We start from the raw sequence: 18,855 nt of genomic DNA on the forward strand, positions 1-18,855 counted from the left end.
CCCGAAGTGGAGTGCTAAAAAAAACAAACATATTTTCTTCTTGTCTGTTTTTACCAGAAAAAAAAAATGAAAGCATTAAGTATGTTAAGTTCAAATTATTGTGTATAAACTGGGTTTTGCTAACTCAATGTTTTAGGGCATTGCTCCTTTATTACAACCAGGGATCCTTATCCCAGAAAAACACACAGATGCAGATGACCATCCCCAGAACCCCATACATAATTTTAGGGGTCTGTCCACAAATCAAGGTCAGCAGGCACTTCTTCAACATCCTCCCTGAGCCTTAGATAATTAGATCGGAGTGATGGTCTAATGGTATGACCAGCTTTCCATAAAAAAACCAATGCTTAGTATGGAATTATATATAGCCCTATGCAATGAGGGGCCCTAATGTATCTAATAAAAATTAAACTGTGAACTCATAGAGGAATGAGACAAGTAGAACACAACGAACTTCGCAGCTCCATCTCAAAGCAGAGAGGGGTAAAGAAGGCAATTGTGGTTAGGCGTTTCTTTGTCTGAGAAGCAGACCTGTGAATGAAGAGGGTGCAGGTCATCTAACCCTGAGAAGGAGAAGAGGGTGAGAGACAAAATGTAAAAACTGACCGGCTTTGTACTCACATGGTGAAGGAGCCAGGGGGGGCAGACACTCTCCGCAGGTCCGCAGCTTGCACCTGATGGAGACTAGAGGCAGCAGGGAATGAGCAGCGAAGACAGTCAGCACAACAGCGTGGACAGACAGGGAACAAGGCAGGAGAGAGAAAGAGAGACACACAAAATTTAAACAGAAATTAAACAAGCGCGTCACCAAACAGTGAATGCAAAGGAAAAGTCAAGCCAGCCACGGAAATAATCCAAAAAGCCGGTGACAGCAACAAAGCCAACAGGACACATGGCAGAGGCTGCACTAGGCAAACCACAGATTGGAGCGCAGGGCAGAGTGCAGGGCAGATGTGGAGAGAGCACTGACATTGGGCAGAGATGCGGGGCAGGAGGGATTATCATGTTCCTCTCTTTCTCTAGGTCATTCAGGACATCCAAGGAGAGGAAGCAACACACATACACACACACACACACACACACACACACACACACACACACACACGTAGGCTGGCATTGTCAGCTTATCTCTGAGGAGAGTGAAGGTATATTTCACCCCTTAGCACAGTCCTTACAATTCCAGTTCCAGGGCTTTGTAGGAATATTCATTGTCAAAAGACCACCATGTTGAAAACACTGACTCAGCTTTAACTTGTTTCACTTAAACACCAAAGGCTTTTTAAGAACTCCATAAGTGATACCCAAAAAGCCTAAATTTACCACAGTAAAGCTGTAATTCCACTCATATTCTTGGTAGAAGATTAAAACCATAGACAACATTTCTTTTGTCCCTTCTTAGATTAAGGAGAGGGCTTTGAGTGGTTATTAGGAAAGACAAATGTAGAATTAAAAAAAAAATTAAACCCCAAATCACCTGTCACTTTTACCTACTTACACTCTAAGTCGATTTAAACAGTTTCACTATAATTGCAATTAGACATAGCTCCCCAGATCCATCTTTTCTGCTGGGTATGTAAAGTCTCGTGTAAACTCACCCATGAAGTAACTCCCTGTTCTTCCCCAGGGACTATCAGTTATAACCAATAATATTTCTCAGCAGAAGGCTGATGAACTCTGGTTGCCCAGTTCAAAACTGTCAACTAGAAATTGTGTCCTTAGACAATGCAATCACCCTTAACAATGTATTTTTAATAAATACCGAATTCCTGGTGATAGCTAGCTTAAGACCTCCCTAAACACTGAGCAATGTTAAATTTCTGATCTTTTTCTTTAAAAAAAGTTTTTCTTGATTTTCTTTCTTAGAGAGAGAGGAAGGGAGAGAAGAGAGAAAGAAACATGGATGTGAGAGCAAAACATTGATCTGCTGCTTCCTATATGTGCTATGACCAGGAATCGAACCAGCAACCTTTCAGCATGGGACAATGGCCAAGCAACAGAGCCATACCAGCCTGAGCAAGTTTCTGATCTTTTTCTAAAATGCTTTTCAAGCAGAGAACATAATGTGGCTACTGCATTACTAGTACATGAATATGAACCTACATAAATCTCCTCTATTACTTTTTTGTGGGAAGCTATTCGCTAGAGTTCATATTTCGAATAGATTCATAGCCACAATAAAATAAGATATATGCCTGTACCAATGGAGGGAGGATTATTGAACACAAATGGGGACTAGCCTTTTAGTTTGTGTATAATAATAACAAATATGAATTATAAGCCAAGACATTTTTAAAAATTATTTTTCCCGTTTTGCATATGTGAAGCTATAGTGGCATTATGAAGGACTACTATTTAACTGTTTCTCATGGGACTTCCTCCAGCTATGCATGTGAATCAGATCTAAAAATTCTTCCAGTTATTATCATAAAATTTGATCAAGACATTTTCTATATAATTTTTATATTCATGAGATCTTAGATTTGTTATTTTAGAAATAATTTTGAAGAAACATATTAGACCTGAACCATGTGTGAGCCACTTATTCACCATGTAACCACGAGTCTCAGGCACACTGACAGGTACCAGGGATCCAAAGGGGAAAATCCCAGCATTTCCCCACAGAGCAGGGAAGAAAGACAAGTAAACCAATGGTTACACTATTTTTCATAAATAGTACAAGCAAGAGCACTATAGGAGCACTGAGTGGTATATTTAATGTCTAGAAGTAGATAGAAAAGAGTTCTTAGGGAAAGTGATATTATCAATGCAGTCTTGAACTTTAGTGAGAGTCAGCAGATGAAAGGAGGTGAGGACAACAGAAGTGCAAAAGTTAGGATGATTCACAAGATAGGTTGCTGCTCTAGGACCAGCAATTATCTCTGAAGCATAGGACTATGGTGATGAAGAAGGCAATGATCATAAAGTCTGTAAAGCAACGCATATGAGATTTACATTTTTAGAAAGTTCATTCTAAGTAGTCTCTTGGAAAAGGCATTATGGGAAGGGCAGCCACACTGGAAAGAAGGAGATGAATTATGGAGCATGTTTTAGGAGTGCCACTGAGAGGTAACTAGCAGAGAAGATGGATAGATGGTGTGAGAGTTAAAGATGTGGGAATTAGATAGAAGGTAGATTTTGAAGAAGGCACTGGGCATGTAAAAGTGAATGGGACTGAGAGGACTGTAGGGTCCAGGGTCGTGGTGAATGAGTGGACATGTGAATGAAGAAGGCTCACTGGGTGATGAGGAGAACAGACTTAATGAACCTATTAATAGTAGTCCATGTATGAGATATCCAAGTAAAAATGTCAACTAAAACATTTAGTGATGAGTCTTCAGTTTTTAGAAGAAACCCTGTTAAAGATGCAGACCTGAGACTTACTAGCTCATCAGTCACAGATGAAATGCGGGGTGTGGTGGGCTCTCCCAGAGAAAGGCCAAATCCTTGTGGAGCAACAGCATTCAAGCCAAAGGGGGAGCCAGTTGTTTAGGGGAACCACAACACTTAAAACTCAGATACTCACAGTTCATATGCTATGTGAATGAAGGATACTTTCTTAAGATAAAGAATACCCTCTTCTGGCTGAGAACTCCCATCTCCTCAACACACAGAGGTTTTTCTAACTAAAATCCCTAAGACAGTTTACCAATTTTCTTTCATCCAAAGAAAAAACATAGTTTTAGGGGTTTTTCCCTAAAGGAAGGAAGGAAGGAAGGAAGGAAGGAAGGAAGGAAGGAAGGAAGGAAGGAAGGAAGGAAGGAAGGAAGGAAGGCAGAAAGGAAGAAACAAAAAAATGAAGGAATGAAATAAAGATATATCTTTCCATGATCTCTCTCTGACTTGGCTGCAATAGTAAGCTTTATACAACTATGGCTGAAAGAGAGGAAACATTTCAAAAGGTCTTAACAGTTAGGCTGCCCTTAAACTGAGAACTCCACTTACAAATCCAATAGAAGAAGTTAGATTTCAAAACAACGATTTCTAAAGAAATAGAAAAAAAGCAATCTAATCTCAGAGGGTGAATAAGACCAGTGGGTAAGAAAAATTGAGGTCTAGTGAAAAAATATTATATGGTAACTGAGTGGTTTGTTTTCCTTTGAAAGATGCTGCCTATATTGATTTTCTAAAAATATAGTGTTGAATGATTTTCATCATAAGTAGTAATAAAGAGCTTTCTTATTTTTGAACTAGAGGTCCTGTGCACTAATTCTTGCACAGGTGGGATCCCCAGGGGGGTGGGGAAGGCTGGGATGTGACTGGCCCTCCAGTAAGGATGCCCTTGCCAGCCTGGGATCTGGATTCATCCTACTGACATTCACTCCAGTTATCAAGAGCCACCTGGCGGCTGCTCTTATATCCTTTCTTCCTTGCAGAGGTTCTAGGGAGGGGAAGTGGTCGCAGTGCCCAAGGCTGACTTCCAGGAGGCCAGTGATGCTGTTGGGATTGTGCCAGCAGCACTGGTTCATCAGTGCCTGGCCCTTTCTCTGGAGATAGGACCTGCAGAACTGAGGGAGGGATTGGGTGCCACCCGAGCTTGTGGGTCATTGGGAAGAGTAAGTCAACTGAGCGGCACTCCAATTGTGGGAGTGCACTGGCCATCAGGGGCAGCTCCTGTGTTGAGCATCTGCCCCCTGGTGGTCAGTGCATGTCATAGCGATAAGAAGGTCCAGTCATTCTGGTCATTCTAGTGATTCTGGTCATTCGGTTGTAATAGTCGCTTAGGCTTTTATTTATATAGATATTTATTTGTGTTCTCTTCAAAAATCAAAAGCATACTATTCTTGCCATTTTGCATGGGTCTTTCATATGACCCAAGGCTGCCTTAATGGAGCCACCACTGCCCCCTGGTGGAAAGTAACTATTTTTGAGTTGAGATGGCTTATTGAACACATACCTACTTGTGCAGCTAAATCTATGAAGTCACAGAATCTGTCATGTGTCATGAGTAAAAAAACACACCCCCAAAAAACTATTTATATTTGTTTTTATATGTGAAGAAAGCCTAAGTGGATTCTTAATAATACAATTACTAAATAAATACAAATTCTTTCTCAAAGGCAAGAGGTGTTTAAAACTAAATACCTGAAAACAATTTATGTCTGATAAGATTATTAAATAGAAAAGTCCCAGACATGAGAATTGTAGTTCCTTGCCCAATACTGAGAACATTTAGCTGTTTTATGGGTTCTTAACAAGCTATTTACAAGTGACCCCAAAAAGCCTGAGCTACTCATGGAGATAGCTTTTTCCTACCAGTTCAGAGAACTCAACCAAACCAGTGGTTCTCTAAGGTTTCCAGAGAGAATGTGGCCAGCCATATATTGTTGCTGAGATCTTACTTTTTAATATATAAACTCAGCAATTGTATAGCCAACCTACTAGAAGGTAAAGATATCAGGAATAAGCTAGGAGTTTCACTGGCTACAAAATGTAAATGAAACAAGATATATAGCTAACTGAGCCCCCTAGATAATGATCTAAGAAAAGTTCTGAGGAATTCCAGAGTGATTTGGGGAAGGAGGAAGCAGAACAGAGAAAGGATATCTCACCCCAAGTTCAGACTTCGAAGCAGACACCCAAAAAGAAAACACTTAAAGGTCCCTGCCTAATGCTGCTCCTCAATGTACACTGTCTCAGAGAGATGGTCAAGTTTCAGCAGTGATCTACGGCACCCATGTCACTGGCTTATTTTAGGCACTTCTGCAGATTGTCATATGGACTCAATAAATACATGGCAAAGCATGTGCTTGCTTCACAGGCACTGGAGGCAGCCAGCCATTCAGTACAAATAGTTCACCATGCATCACAGGCCACAAATAGGAAGAGCACCTTGGAGGGTCCCTCACTGTGACAGAAGAATGATCCAGAGGTGAGCCCTGAAATGGCCTTACCTTGAGTCAGATTGGTCATGATATATAGAAGATACTCAAAATATGCTTCAAATCCCCATGTTTTTCTATCTCCTTCACCAATCCCAGATACACATTTCAATAAAAATTAGATTAAGGGGTGATAAAAAAAAATGAATATCTAGTCATTATCACCTTATCTAAAATCAGTTTATCCAAACACCAAGGAAAGGATCAAGGACAGGATACACTTTTGTTTAAGCAATGCATCCTGGGTTAAATCTAAACAATAGGATGCCACCCAGAATGGCAAACCGAGCTGAAGCAACAGAGTACACAGGACCCCAAAAAGGCAGGAGACAGGTGAGCCAAAATCCAGCTCTGCCAACCTCCTGTTGTTGGCAAAACCAACACTTTCCAAGTGACCTGGGTAAAGAGGAGGCAGGCAGCTTAACTTCCTAAAACGAAATACAAAAGAACGCATTTATTTGGATGCATTTTATGGCCCCTGATTCTTAATGAGTTTCTGATGGTCCCAGGAAATGCATACTCAGGCGGTCAGTGAAGAAGCATCGTCAATCTAGCATGTAATACTGTAATGAATTCTAAAAGAAGAAAGTGGTCACAGTGTAATAAACCCGAAAAAAAAACGTGAGAGAGACTAAGGAACTGCTGGGTTTACTGGACTTTTGCTCCTTTCTCAACACAGTGAGGCCCCAACCATGCACATGCTCTGCGTCCTCCTCTCCACACTCTGTGTTCACGAAGGTAGGCAAGGGGCGGACTCACTCATTGAGCAAAGGCATGGACGTTCTCCTCTTGCTCTTCTGCACCATGTTGGCCTGATTCCTCAAGGAGATCCGGATCATCGCGGGGGCCAGCCTGCAGGGCTCCCCATCCACTTGCATGGGGATGGATTTGTAAGTCAGCAGCATGACCTCCCGGCACTGGTGCAGCCTTTCCCCATGGCCCCCTACTTGCAGGGCAGCCTGTAAAAACAAGAGTCAAAAGGAAGCTAGGAGTTCGTTCTTAACATTACTCAGCAAAGCTAGGAACCCCACGTCCACTAAACAGAAGCAAAAGACCTTGGATAAGCATATGGAAAGTTTTAGCCAGCAGTAAAACAGGAAGCCCTGGATAAATCATCAATACAAGTAAACTAAAATTTCTAAACTTTTAATGAGCTTCACCATAAATTCTCATGAATAGCCACTTTTCACTTTTATGTACTTTTCAGCCTTAATGTAATCATGATAGTTTAATACAAAAGTTGGCCTTTTCATTATCTATGTGTATTAAGTAAGCAATGTAAGTAGAACAAAAAGAACATAACAGAGATTAAGCAGATAATTTAAGAGAGCTTCTAATCTACAGTTGACCCTTGAGCAGAATGGATTTGAACTGTGTGAGTCCACTTAGATGCACATTTTAAAATAAATATATTGAAATTATGCCAGGCTACTATAAAACAATGAAATTGCTGTTTTTCTTTGTTATCAGTGCATGAATCATTATACGAATTTATTTTTTCAATTATCTTTCCATTTCTGATGCCTAGTGTTAGTAATGCATATAACATCCAGTGTTTTGTATCATATCAGACAATATTGATGTAGGTAATGACAGATGAGTCATCTTGTAAACAGAAGATGTACACTTAGAGTATTGATAAATAATACAGTACTGTAAATGTATTTTCTCTCCCTTATGATTTTAATAACATTTTCTTTTCTAGAGCTTACTTTAAGAATACATTATATAATACATATAAAATACAAAATACATGTGCTAATTGACTGTTAATGTTATCAGTAAGGCTTCCAGTCAACAATAGGCAATTAATAATTAAGTTTTGGGGGAGCCAAAAGCTATACATGGATATTTGACCATGTGGAGATCAACATCCTTAACCCTTGTGTTCTTAAAAGTCCAAGTGTATATTTAAATGTAAATATATATTATACTAAATATGTACTATAGATTAAATATACTCATATTTAAATAGACCATTCTTGGTTAATTTTCTTCTTTTTTTAGAAAAAGTATATTTTTATTTATTTCACAGAGGAAGGAATATATAAAAACATCACTGATGAGAGAGAATCATTGATCAGCTGCCTCTTACACACCCCCTACTGTAGATCGAGCGTGCAACCCATACATGTGTCCTTGACTGGAATCAAACCTAGGACACTTCAGTCCACAGGCTGATGCTCTATACACTGAGCCAAACCAGCTGGGGCCTTTGGTTAATTTTCAAACTTAGGCATGCTTTTCCTTTTTATCTAAAACTGCCTCACAAGTTTTTAATCTGTGTCTAATATGAAATGCAAAATAATATTAATTCAAAAACATCCTGAAAATAAAGCAGTTTTGAAGATCAAAATCAGACACAGTAAGAGCTCAGTTCACAATGGTGGCAAAAGAATGGAAAACTAATCTGTATTAAAAGTCTATTGTTAAGAGCAACAAATTAACATAACTACCTTGTCTTAGTAAATTATATATATATACAGGTGCTGCCCCAAACATAAACATACTTTGAATAATTATTAATTCCAATAGGTTAAATGTGGAAAAAAATGAGAAACATCAATTGAGCTATTAGCTGTTTAGTGGGTATACATTTTGGGGGGGTTCCTTGTATGTATAGAGCACCATTTGCCTTTTACAGATAAATAAAACTCATGCAATGTATGTTTGGTTTTAACTGATATCAAGTACCCAAATAATATTATACAGCTTGATGAATATGTTTTTATACATATGGGGATCTCCATCCAGATCAAGTTGTGGACAATTCACAGCAACTAAGAGGTTTTTATGTGCCCCTTCCAATCTACTTACACTTCTCTCACCAACCAGTCGGTAACCACTATTCTGACTTCTATCACTATAGATTTCAATTTACTTGAATTTGATCTTCATATAAAATAAATCATACAATATATACTTTTATGGCATCATTTGCTCATCATTATTTTTTTAATAATTTTTGAATAATATATGGATTTATCTCATCTGCTGGTAAACATTTGTTCATTGATTTAAACTTGATGGTACGTATCTCTTGGTGGACACATATTCTTTTGAGTACATACAATGAGTAGACCTGCTATGCCATGAGTTTAGATATACACTTGACTTTAGTAGATACTGTTAAATAGTTTTCCAATAAGGTTATATTACAATGCATTTTGAATATAAATTTACAATTAAGAAAACTTTTATTTATTTTTTATTTTAAAAAATATATTTTATTGATTTTTTTTACAGAGAGAAAGAGAGAGGGATAGTTAGAAACATCAATGAGAGAGAATCATTGATCAGCTGCCTCTTGCACACCCCCTACTGGGGATGTGCCAGCAACCAAGGTACATGACCTTGACTAGAATAGAAGAACCTGGGACCTTTCAGTCCGCAGGCCAACACTCTATCCACTGAGCCAAACCGGTTTCAGCAAGAAAACTTTTAAAAGAAGTCAGATACTAACTCTAACCCCAAATCTAAAAGATTTACTTAAAAACAAAAAATAAAAACATACATACTGTCCGCTTGTTTCCATATGTCTCATCGCTATGAATGGGGAAGAAATCTTGTTAATTGATTTGTGAAGTCAACTTCCACTTGCTTGCCAGATATTTGTATTTATCTAATATTTTGAATTATTTTTGCACTTGCATTAATTTTAACAGTAGAAGCCTGCTTATCTATCAATACAAAGAGAAATGGAACGCAAGGGAACAAATGGGGGAAAGAAAACAGAATAATAATGGAAAAGTAAAGAACTTCCTGAACACTTTTGATGTTAAAGTACTCAATTGTGTCCTTTACATACAATTTTATTCAATTAGTGAGAGAATGAGAAGGCAGAGAATACAGTGAGAATTTAGGCACTAAAATTCCTTTTGGCCTATTTCCTGACCCTCTGTTATTCAGCTGAAAGTCCTTTCTGGCTGTACTTAAACAACCCATTTAAATTAATCTGTGAATCTGAGCCACTATCTCATCTCCAGAACTTTTCCAATGTATTTCCCTTGCCTTCTATTTTTCAGCCCAATATTTATTTGACATATGAAGTTTTGAAGCTTGCTGTCAATACAACAAAATAGCATACATATCAAATTGCATATAGATCAACATATGTGTAACTATCTATTGAAAAAAATCTGCATTATTAGCTGGTCTACCTGGTACTGTTAGAACAGCCACATTAAATTACTTCTGGAATAAGTTAAAGGTAAATTTTTAAATATTTGTAAGAAATAGTTTTCATCACTCAGATTTGTCTAGGCTTAACATCCTTTTAAGGCATAGGCCCTAACAGCCAGAAACATTCCCATGATTTGCTAAATGAATCATTTACTGATAATAGTACATTGGTTTATTAATAACAGACACTTGATTATCTGTTCAACTGCAGGTGTTCTTCTGGTGAAACCTTCCAATACTGCCTTTCTGGTAGCATATGACTAAAGAGGAATACAAAGACAGCCCCTGAGCTCACTGCATCCTTTGCCATTTATTGGTGTCAGATAAAGAATGGCTTGGGATTTCCTATCTTTCTGCATTATATATACATCCCCCTGGCATGCCTTTCTCCATCTCCCTTCAAGCTGTGTCCTCCTTCCTACTCAAGTCCTCATTCTACTTGCTGTCAGATAAAAAGGATGGACAGTCCTGGTTTGTGGAAGACAAGAAGCAGGGGCAAGTCCTCTCCTTCCTTTCTCACCACTGCTGCCAGCCCTGCCTCCCAGCCTCATTCCTGTAACAAAATGCCCAAGATAAAAATCAGTGGCCCTGGGAATGAGCAATGGAGATAGTCAACAATACTATAACCTTGGTTGGTTTTGTTTTTTATGCCTAACACGGTAGTCTTATAAGACTAAGCAACCAAAAATAGAAAACAAAACTATTTTTTATTTAAAGATAAAATTAAAAAGAGGATAGCTAAAGATATAATAAAGTTTAGCAGGGCTGAAAATAAGTCATTGTGATTTCACCACATTGTGGCTTAAATGAGAAAAACCATATTATGATCTCAAAATATGCAGAATAAATAATAATTTAGTGCCTTTAAGCATAGAAAGTTGTTAAAAAAAAACACCTAGAAGTACAAAGTGACTTTTTAAAATGATAAACACAATGTTGGTACAAACACACAGAAAAATATTATTTAAAGAAAATTTAGAAATATTCCTTTCAAGGGACAATGTTATTCACTAGTAACAAAAGTTTCCAGCATAATATTGGATGTCTTGAACAACATAAGCAGTAAAGGAAATATAATCATAGTATGAGTTTTACTTATAATAAAATAGTTTCCTGTATGTTTAAAAAACATAAATAAATCAATTGTAAGGAAACACATCAAAAGCTTAATAGTTATGAATCATGTGATTATGACTATATTTTTACTTTTAGTTCTACATCTGTTTATATTATCAAACTAAGCAAACATTTAACTTTTTTTTTTCTTCTTAAAAAAACACATCAAAAGATTGTATTATCTGGCATGTGTACAACTTCAACCCTGGAACTTCTCCATGCAATTTTTCTTCCTGAATAATAGCCTTTTGCTTTTTTAATTCATAAATATAAAAGAACCAACATATTTTAATTTCAATTAACAAAAAGAAAGCTGTCTATGCTTTCTTCAAAGTTTAGAAGACAGAAATCTTTGGATTTCAACCACATAGTAAATTAGGCTCTCCCAATTTCCCAATCTGATTAAGGCTTTGAACTGTCTTGCAAAGTTTTAAATTAGTTTGAAACAGACTCAGCATGAAAGGACCTTCATAACTATAATGGCAGAAAATTGTGGCAGAAAAAAATATAAATTACAATGTCTGATTGTGGTCTGTGTCAAATCTTAAAAGGTAATCACATTACCAAGCAGCCAATGAAGAATCATCTTAATTAGTAAGAATGCATATCAACCAGTAAAATGAACTGAAGACTTGTGCTTTGAATTTTGCAATTAGAAGATAAAGAGTCTAAAAGAAACATTATTTTGCCATTACAGTAATTCTATTTCAAGTCTTTCTTAAAGTACCACTCTGAATATTTTGAATACACAAAAATACACACGTATGCCCAAATAAGTACTTTCTTCTGTTTATATAACCATCTTACACAGATGTATGAGTTTTCAAATGACTTACTTTCTCAGAAACAAAATCAATATAATGGTTTCATGAAATTGAAAGACTAAAAACAAAATTATTTCATCTTGAAAAAATAAGTGTAGTGTATTACAGTAGGAGTCATAAGGTAACACTTGTATAAAAACATGGAAATATATGCCAATATTATTTAAAGAGCATAGGATCTTCAAACTGTACCATATAAACCACGTTTAACTCAGTTTTTCCTAGGAAAAAAATTTAACTTGGTAGCAACCTATAGTCACTAGAATCTAAGATTCAATCACACATACTAGCTAGTATATGTAATATATGCATATATATATATATATATATATATATATGTAAATCATAAAGAAAAAAATAACTGACATAATTTTAAGATTCTGTTTTCTCTTCACCAACTCCCATATACTATTATTTTTTCCCCTTGCTTACTAAGAATAGGATGGGATAGAGGGATTTTGATAAATCCCCTAAAAACACTGGCCCCCAACCAGGAAGGATCTCCTGAGCTCCACACACATATTTCAAACTGTCCCTTTTACTAACTCCTTAGATGTCTCACAGGGCTTTAAGTTTAACTTACATAAAACAGAGTTCATCTTTTGACAATAATATTTTCCATATTTTCTACCTATTTATTATATTCACCCTTTACCTAATGGCTTATGCTAGGCATCCAGATTTATTTATATCCCCTTTTCATGCTTCACAATAAGTCATTATAAATAACTCTTGAATGTATCAATACCTTCCATCTGCATGACTACTTTTTTACTTCAAGCTTTTCCCTCTCCTCCTTTCTTTACCTGGACTTTGGTGCCAATGTTCTGATTTATCTACCTATGCCCTGCTGTAGAAATTTTGGTCACATTTCATACTGACCTTCTAGACCACAAACCTGATCCTATCTTACACCATCTCCCTCAGCCTACCCATTAACAGTTGTGTTTTTTTTAAATGGGCAGAAGACCTGAACAGATACCCCTCTCAAAAAGACATGCAAATGAACAACAAACATATGGAAAGACGCTCAACTTCCCTAGCTATTAGAGAATGCAAATCAAAATTACAATGAAATGCCATGTCACACCTGTCAGAATGGCAATTATCAAGACAAGTAATAATTGTTGGAGAGGTTGTGGAGAAAAAGGAACCCTCATTCACTGCTGATGGGAATGTAAACTGGTACAGCCACTATGGGAAATAGTATGGAGGTTCCTCAAAAAATTAAGAATGGAGTTTACATATGACCCAGCAATCCCTTTTCTGGGTATCTATCCCCCACCCCATTGAAAACATTTATTGACAAAGACATATGCACCTCTATGTTCATTGCAGCATTACAAGGTGGCCAAGACATGGAAACAACAAAAGTGTCTTTCAATAGATAACAGGATAAAGAAGACACAATGGAATACTATTCAGCCATAAGAAAAGATAATATACTGTTATTTGTGACAACATGATGGATCTTGAAAATATCATGCTAAGATTGAAAAAGTCAAGAACCATATGATTTCACTCACTTGTGGGATATAAAACTGAAAGCAACAAATGGACAAACAAACAAAAACTCATAGACACACACAGCAGTATGGTGGTCACCAGACACAAAGGGGGTAGGTGTACTGAAGGGTAGAGGGGGTCAAGTGTATAGTGATGGAAGGAGGCTTAACTTTGGGTGGTGAGCACACACAATTCAAAGTATGGATGATGTATCATATAAAATTTTTATTAACTACTGTCACCCCAATAAATTTAATTAAAAACTACTATTTCTACCTTGTCTTTATATCTATATCTTAATTCATCATGTATATTGTCACGCTGGACACCATTAGCAGTTCTAGCACACATATCTCCCAGGCTAGACCCTCCACGAAATGGCCATTGGACTCTCACTCAGAGACAGCTGCCTCCTCTGGGAAATCTTTGCTGACGTCCCATTTTATAAACACTCTTCTGCTCTCAGTCCTCCTTTCCCTCCTCACTCATGCCTTTCTCCTAGAATTTATCAAATCAGACTGTGGTTGCTTGTTTACTCCTTCACCCACCCCCACAGCACAGAACTGTAGGCACCCTGAGTACTGTGGGCATTTTGTTTTGGTTCATTTCAAAACAGTTTTACCTAGAAGAGTGTCACTTATGGATTCAATAAAATATTTGTGGATTCAACAAATTTTCAATAAACATCCATGACTGATATTAAATGAATAAACCAGTAAGACATTTTAAGTAACAATTACCCTGAATTTCTAAAGTTCCTATTAATTAGAGACCATTAATATTGCCCATATTTCACATATGTTGCATTAATTTTTAATAATCCAGCCTCAAAAATTATACACAAGCACTTTCACTGTATCCAATTTCCCAAGTATTCGCAAGTCCACCCAGATTCAAGAGGAGGGTACACAGACCCACACTCTTAATAGAAGAAGTGCCCAAAATCTGAGGTCATTCTATAACCACAGTTACCATCAGAGGATGCTAGTGATCTAACTTACTATTTTAAAATGCACAAATAAAGAAAAAGATCACTTAGTCTGCTTTTCTAACACAAACTATATATAGAAGTAACAAAATGGTAGATGAAGAGAAATTTCCCTTTATAAAAATACTAGAAGCCCAGTGCATGAATTCGAGCACAGGGCTGATTGGGGCCCCTTGGAGCTGGCTAGGGGGAGGGACTTTGGGAGATTGGCTGGCCACAGGAGGTTAGCTGTGGGAGTGCACTGACCACCCTGGGGGTAGTTCCTGTGTTAAGCGTCTTCCCCCTGCTGGTCAGTGCACATCATAGCAACCCGTTGATCGGTGGTAACAGTCGCTTAGGACAATGTTTTTCAACCTTTTTTGGGCAAAGGCACACTTGTTTCATGAAAAAAATCACGAGGCACACCACCATTAGAAAATGTTAAAAAATTTAACTCTGTGCCTATATTGACTATATATAAAGTAATTCTCTTGAATAGGAATCAAATAAACACAAAGAAAGTATTTTATAATTACTTTATTATGAAATACTAAGTAAACAAAATAGTGAAAAATTATAAAATTCTTGTCTTGTCTGCACCTACGGCACACCAGGCAACATCTCGCGGCACGGACAGCGGTTGAAAAACGCTGGCTTAGGATTTTATATATGTAGATTCCAACCAATAAATAAGGAAGAATAAAATTAGAATATCAACTTTTTAACTCCCAGTGAAATGTGGATCCAGACATTGATCATCAAAGACTATTTAAAAAAGAGAGAATAACCAGACATTACCAATGCTATTTTGGAAAAAGAAAATACTACCTACAAAATAGATTTATGGGGGGCTGAGGAGGATGTCTGCTTTATCTAGATCCAACTATCAACTTAGAGGAAACAGGACGAAAGAACATGTTAATTGATACCTCATGGTTATCAGCATAATTCTGACTCCAGGAAATTTTACAGGATAGTCTGGTTTCTTCAATAAGTCAATGGGGGGAAGAAGAGATGGGTAGGGACTTACAGAGAATTAAGAGTCATATCAATCAATCACAATGAATACATTTTATCTGGATTCTGATTCAAACAAACAGAGCATAAGAAAACAAAAAGCATATGTGAGACAATTGAAAATTTAAGCAGTGAGTAGCTATTTAGTGATAGATGCTACTATTTTAATGTTTTTTTAGAGAAGATTATGTGATTATGCTCATAAAGGAAAGTCTTATGTTTTTAAAACACATTTAAAAAAACAACAACAAAGTGTCCTTCAATAGATAACAGGATAAAATGATATAATTCCTGAGATTTTCTTCAAAATAATATAAGGAAGGAGGTCATAGGTGGGGACAGGAATAAGACTGTCCATGAATTGATAATAATAGAAGCTAAGTGATGAGGGTTCAACATGTTATTTCATCTTCGTTTATTTTGAACTTTCCCCACAACAAATATTTTAAAAGCACACTTAATAATTCCCCCATGCACCTTGAAATAAAGTCAAAACTCCTACATGAACTCTCTAATGCACTTCTACATAAACTCTACAATGCACCTTGAAATAAAGTCAAAACTCTTACATAAACTCTACAATGCACTCCATGATCTGGCCCGGCCTGCTTCTTCAGCATCATCTATCACTCTCACTTTTCACCTACATTTACACTATATGAAGCTAATTATCATTCCCACAGAGGACCATGATATCTCATATTTCCAAGTGTATATAAATTTCCCTTTCTTCCAGAATGTCAAGTTCCATGCTGCTTCTCTGGCAAAATTCATTCACTCTGTCACATTTACTCATTGTCAACTAGGGGTAGCAGGCTCTCTGCTGTGTGTTAGGGAAGGATACACTGGAGTGATGGATAGCTAGCATTTGCCACTCCCAGCTGGCACTCTACCCTTCTCGGCCCTCTTTTGGCCCTGTGAGATTAACCCATTTATATTGTTATCAGTGGTTCCTCTGTCCTCTAGCTTCTGATTAAACTTCCCCATGGGGAAGCACCAGCAGGAGGCCCTGAGGATAAGAAGAGTGAGATCACTGTATTTTCTCTCCCAGCTCCCTCCCTGCCACGTTGGCACAGGCTGGTTGCTTCCACTTAGCAAATATGATTCTCAGGTGATGCTTGCCAAACAGCTCTTTTTCTGGTACAGGTGAGTGCTTACTTGCTTTTGCACCTTCAGCTCAGGGATACAGCGCCATCCACTGTTGCTTCTCATGAACCTAGTGCACAATGTGTAGTCCTTCCATTACATTCTCCTCTAATTACCCAATTTTAGTCTGACTTTTCTTCCCTGTTCAGATGCTAATTAAACAACTAAAAGCAAAAACAACCCAAACCCCAAAAGACTAGTTAAAAACAGACACAGATATGGACTGAAAAGTTATAGAAGATGACGAGTGAGGAATGTTTCCGAGAGTGATAGCATGTACAATGGCCTCATGGTGCAAAAGCAGCAAGGAAGGTCCAAAGCTACAGAGGCTACTTAGGAAGGAAACAAAGAGGGCAGTGGGGAAGGTAGGAGAATCAAAGAAGCACAATCTTGCAGGACCAAGTCAAGATTTAGATTTTGATCCTGAGGGCAATGGTGACATGTCTAATATTCTCCCTGCCCTCCCAAGCCTCCGTAAGCAATCACCTTCTCTTAGATAATTATTCCCTGACAGCTTTCCACTACACAGTTGGGACTAGAAAGATCAGGCACATGGCACACATTCAATAAATGTTCACTAAACCAGTGAATAAATGAATGAGTAAAACACACATGACCAGGTTTGGGGCATTTTTGGTCAACTCCAAGAATATGTTCTTGCACACGTCCATCTTGAACTTTATTCCTATTTGCTCCTGGTTGACTGAGCCTTTTCCTATAATTAACATAAAAATCCTTTGAGAGAAAGAGCTGTGAATGAGCTGCAGTCCTGAACATTAGACCAATCCCAGACCAATCCTTTACACTTAACAACCATCTCACTCTAAATGTGGCAGATTGAACCAGCAAAATCACTATCTCAGGTAATGGGTATTGTTGCCAGAGACACAATAAGTTATTCTGTTAAGTCTCAGTATTTTGAAGTGATTGAAGTCCATGAGATGAATAAAAAAGAGGGCTATTCTAGTTTGTTTAGGACAGGAAATACAAGCTGTTTGCTTTCAAACATAAGGTATGGCACAAACCAAGTACTAACCAAGGGTTGCAAGAAGAAGCTTTGTTTTAATTTGTTTTGTAAACTAACGGTGTGGTCTGATTTACACCAGATATAATGATAAGCATAATTTTAATTAATTTCCTCATCATTAAATAAGTTGAATACATGCTAAAATCTGCTTGAAATTATACTTACTTGACATAAACGTATTTTTTACTCAAGCAAAAAATGAAAATACAAGGTGATCTCAAAATTGAATATTAATTAATGTTACAAAAGTGATGCCATTCTATATTCAAGAATTTTGTGATAAAGGAGATACCCATCTTATACTTAAAAAGAAAAGTTGAAAAATATCAATATATGCAAATGATGCCAAAATCGGTTTGGCTCAGCGGATAGAGCATCAGCCTGCAGACTAAAAGGTCCCAGGTTCGATTCTGGTCAAGGGCATGTACTTTGATTGTGGGCACATCCACAGTAGGGGGTGTGTAGGAGACAGCTGGTTAATGTTTCTCTCTCATCGATGTTTCTAGCTCTCTATCCTTCTCCCTTCCTCTCTGTAAAAAATCAATAAAGTATATTTAAAAACTATATATATATATATATATATATATATATATATATATAATATATATATGCAAATTATCACTTTCCTTTACACCTAAAAATATCAAATAGCACTGTTTCTGTATCATGCTGAGATATGTCTGTGGCAAAATGCTTTTTAATTAACATGAACACTTTGCATTCCTTTCTGGTAGAATTAATTAGGAAAATTAACAAATAATATTTATTTTTGAAGCTCAAACAAATATGCATCAATTTTCTTAGTGACATAAAGAATTAATTTTTGTTCTGGTTTTCTGCAAGCAACTTGATGTTGCATAAAGTTTATAAATTGATAAAGAAAAAATTATACCAAGTTCCATGAAATGGAAAACTCTAACTGTAGCTAAAATACATTGTATTTATTTAATTTATTTTATTTTATTTCCCTGCTTTTGCCCACCTCTACCCAGTCCAGCCCCCCTTCCCTCTGGCCCTCACCACACTGTTCTCTGTCTATGGGTTATGCCTATATATCATTTGGCTAATCCCTTCTCCTTCTTTCATCCAGTCCTCTCCACCAACAGCTGTCAGTCTGTTCTATGTATCCATGCCTTTGTTTCTATTTTGTTCATCAGATTCCACATATAAGTGAGATCATATGGTATTTAT

The 18,855-nt window shown here is 37.1% G+C and overlaps 1 protein-coding gene across 2 annotated transcripts in view; it reads right to left on the reverse strand.

The window, feature by feature from the left end:
* DGKI (diacylglycerol kinase iota) overlaps positions 1-18,855 on the reverse strand; it is a 375,198-nt gene that overhangs the window by 122,457 nt on the left and 233,886 nt on the right. Inside the window, exons 20-21 of one of the 2 annotated variants that reach the window (XM_036428022.2) lie at positions 6,639-6,838; positions 622-684 (exon numbers count right to left, since the gene is read on the reverse strand). In XM_036428022.2, the coding sequence (XP_036283915.1) occupies positions 622-684; positions 6,639-6,838 (263 nt within the window). The remainder of the gene's footprint in view (positions 1-621; positions 685-6,638; positions 6,839-18,855) is intronic. The other variant, XM_036428029.2, reaches the window with a different exon arrangement.

This window comes from Pipistrellus kuhlii, unplaced genomic scaffold (genome assembly GCF_014108245.1).
Source record: "Pipistrellus kuhlii isolate mPipKuh1 unplaced genomic scaffold, mPipKuh1.p scaffold_m20_p_10, whole genome shotgun sequence".
NCBI classification, from domain to species: Eukaryota; Metazoa; Chordata; class Mammalia; order Chiroptera; family Vespertilionidae; genus Pipistrellus; species Pipistrellus kuhlii.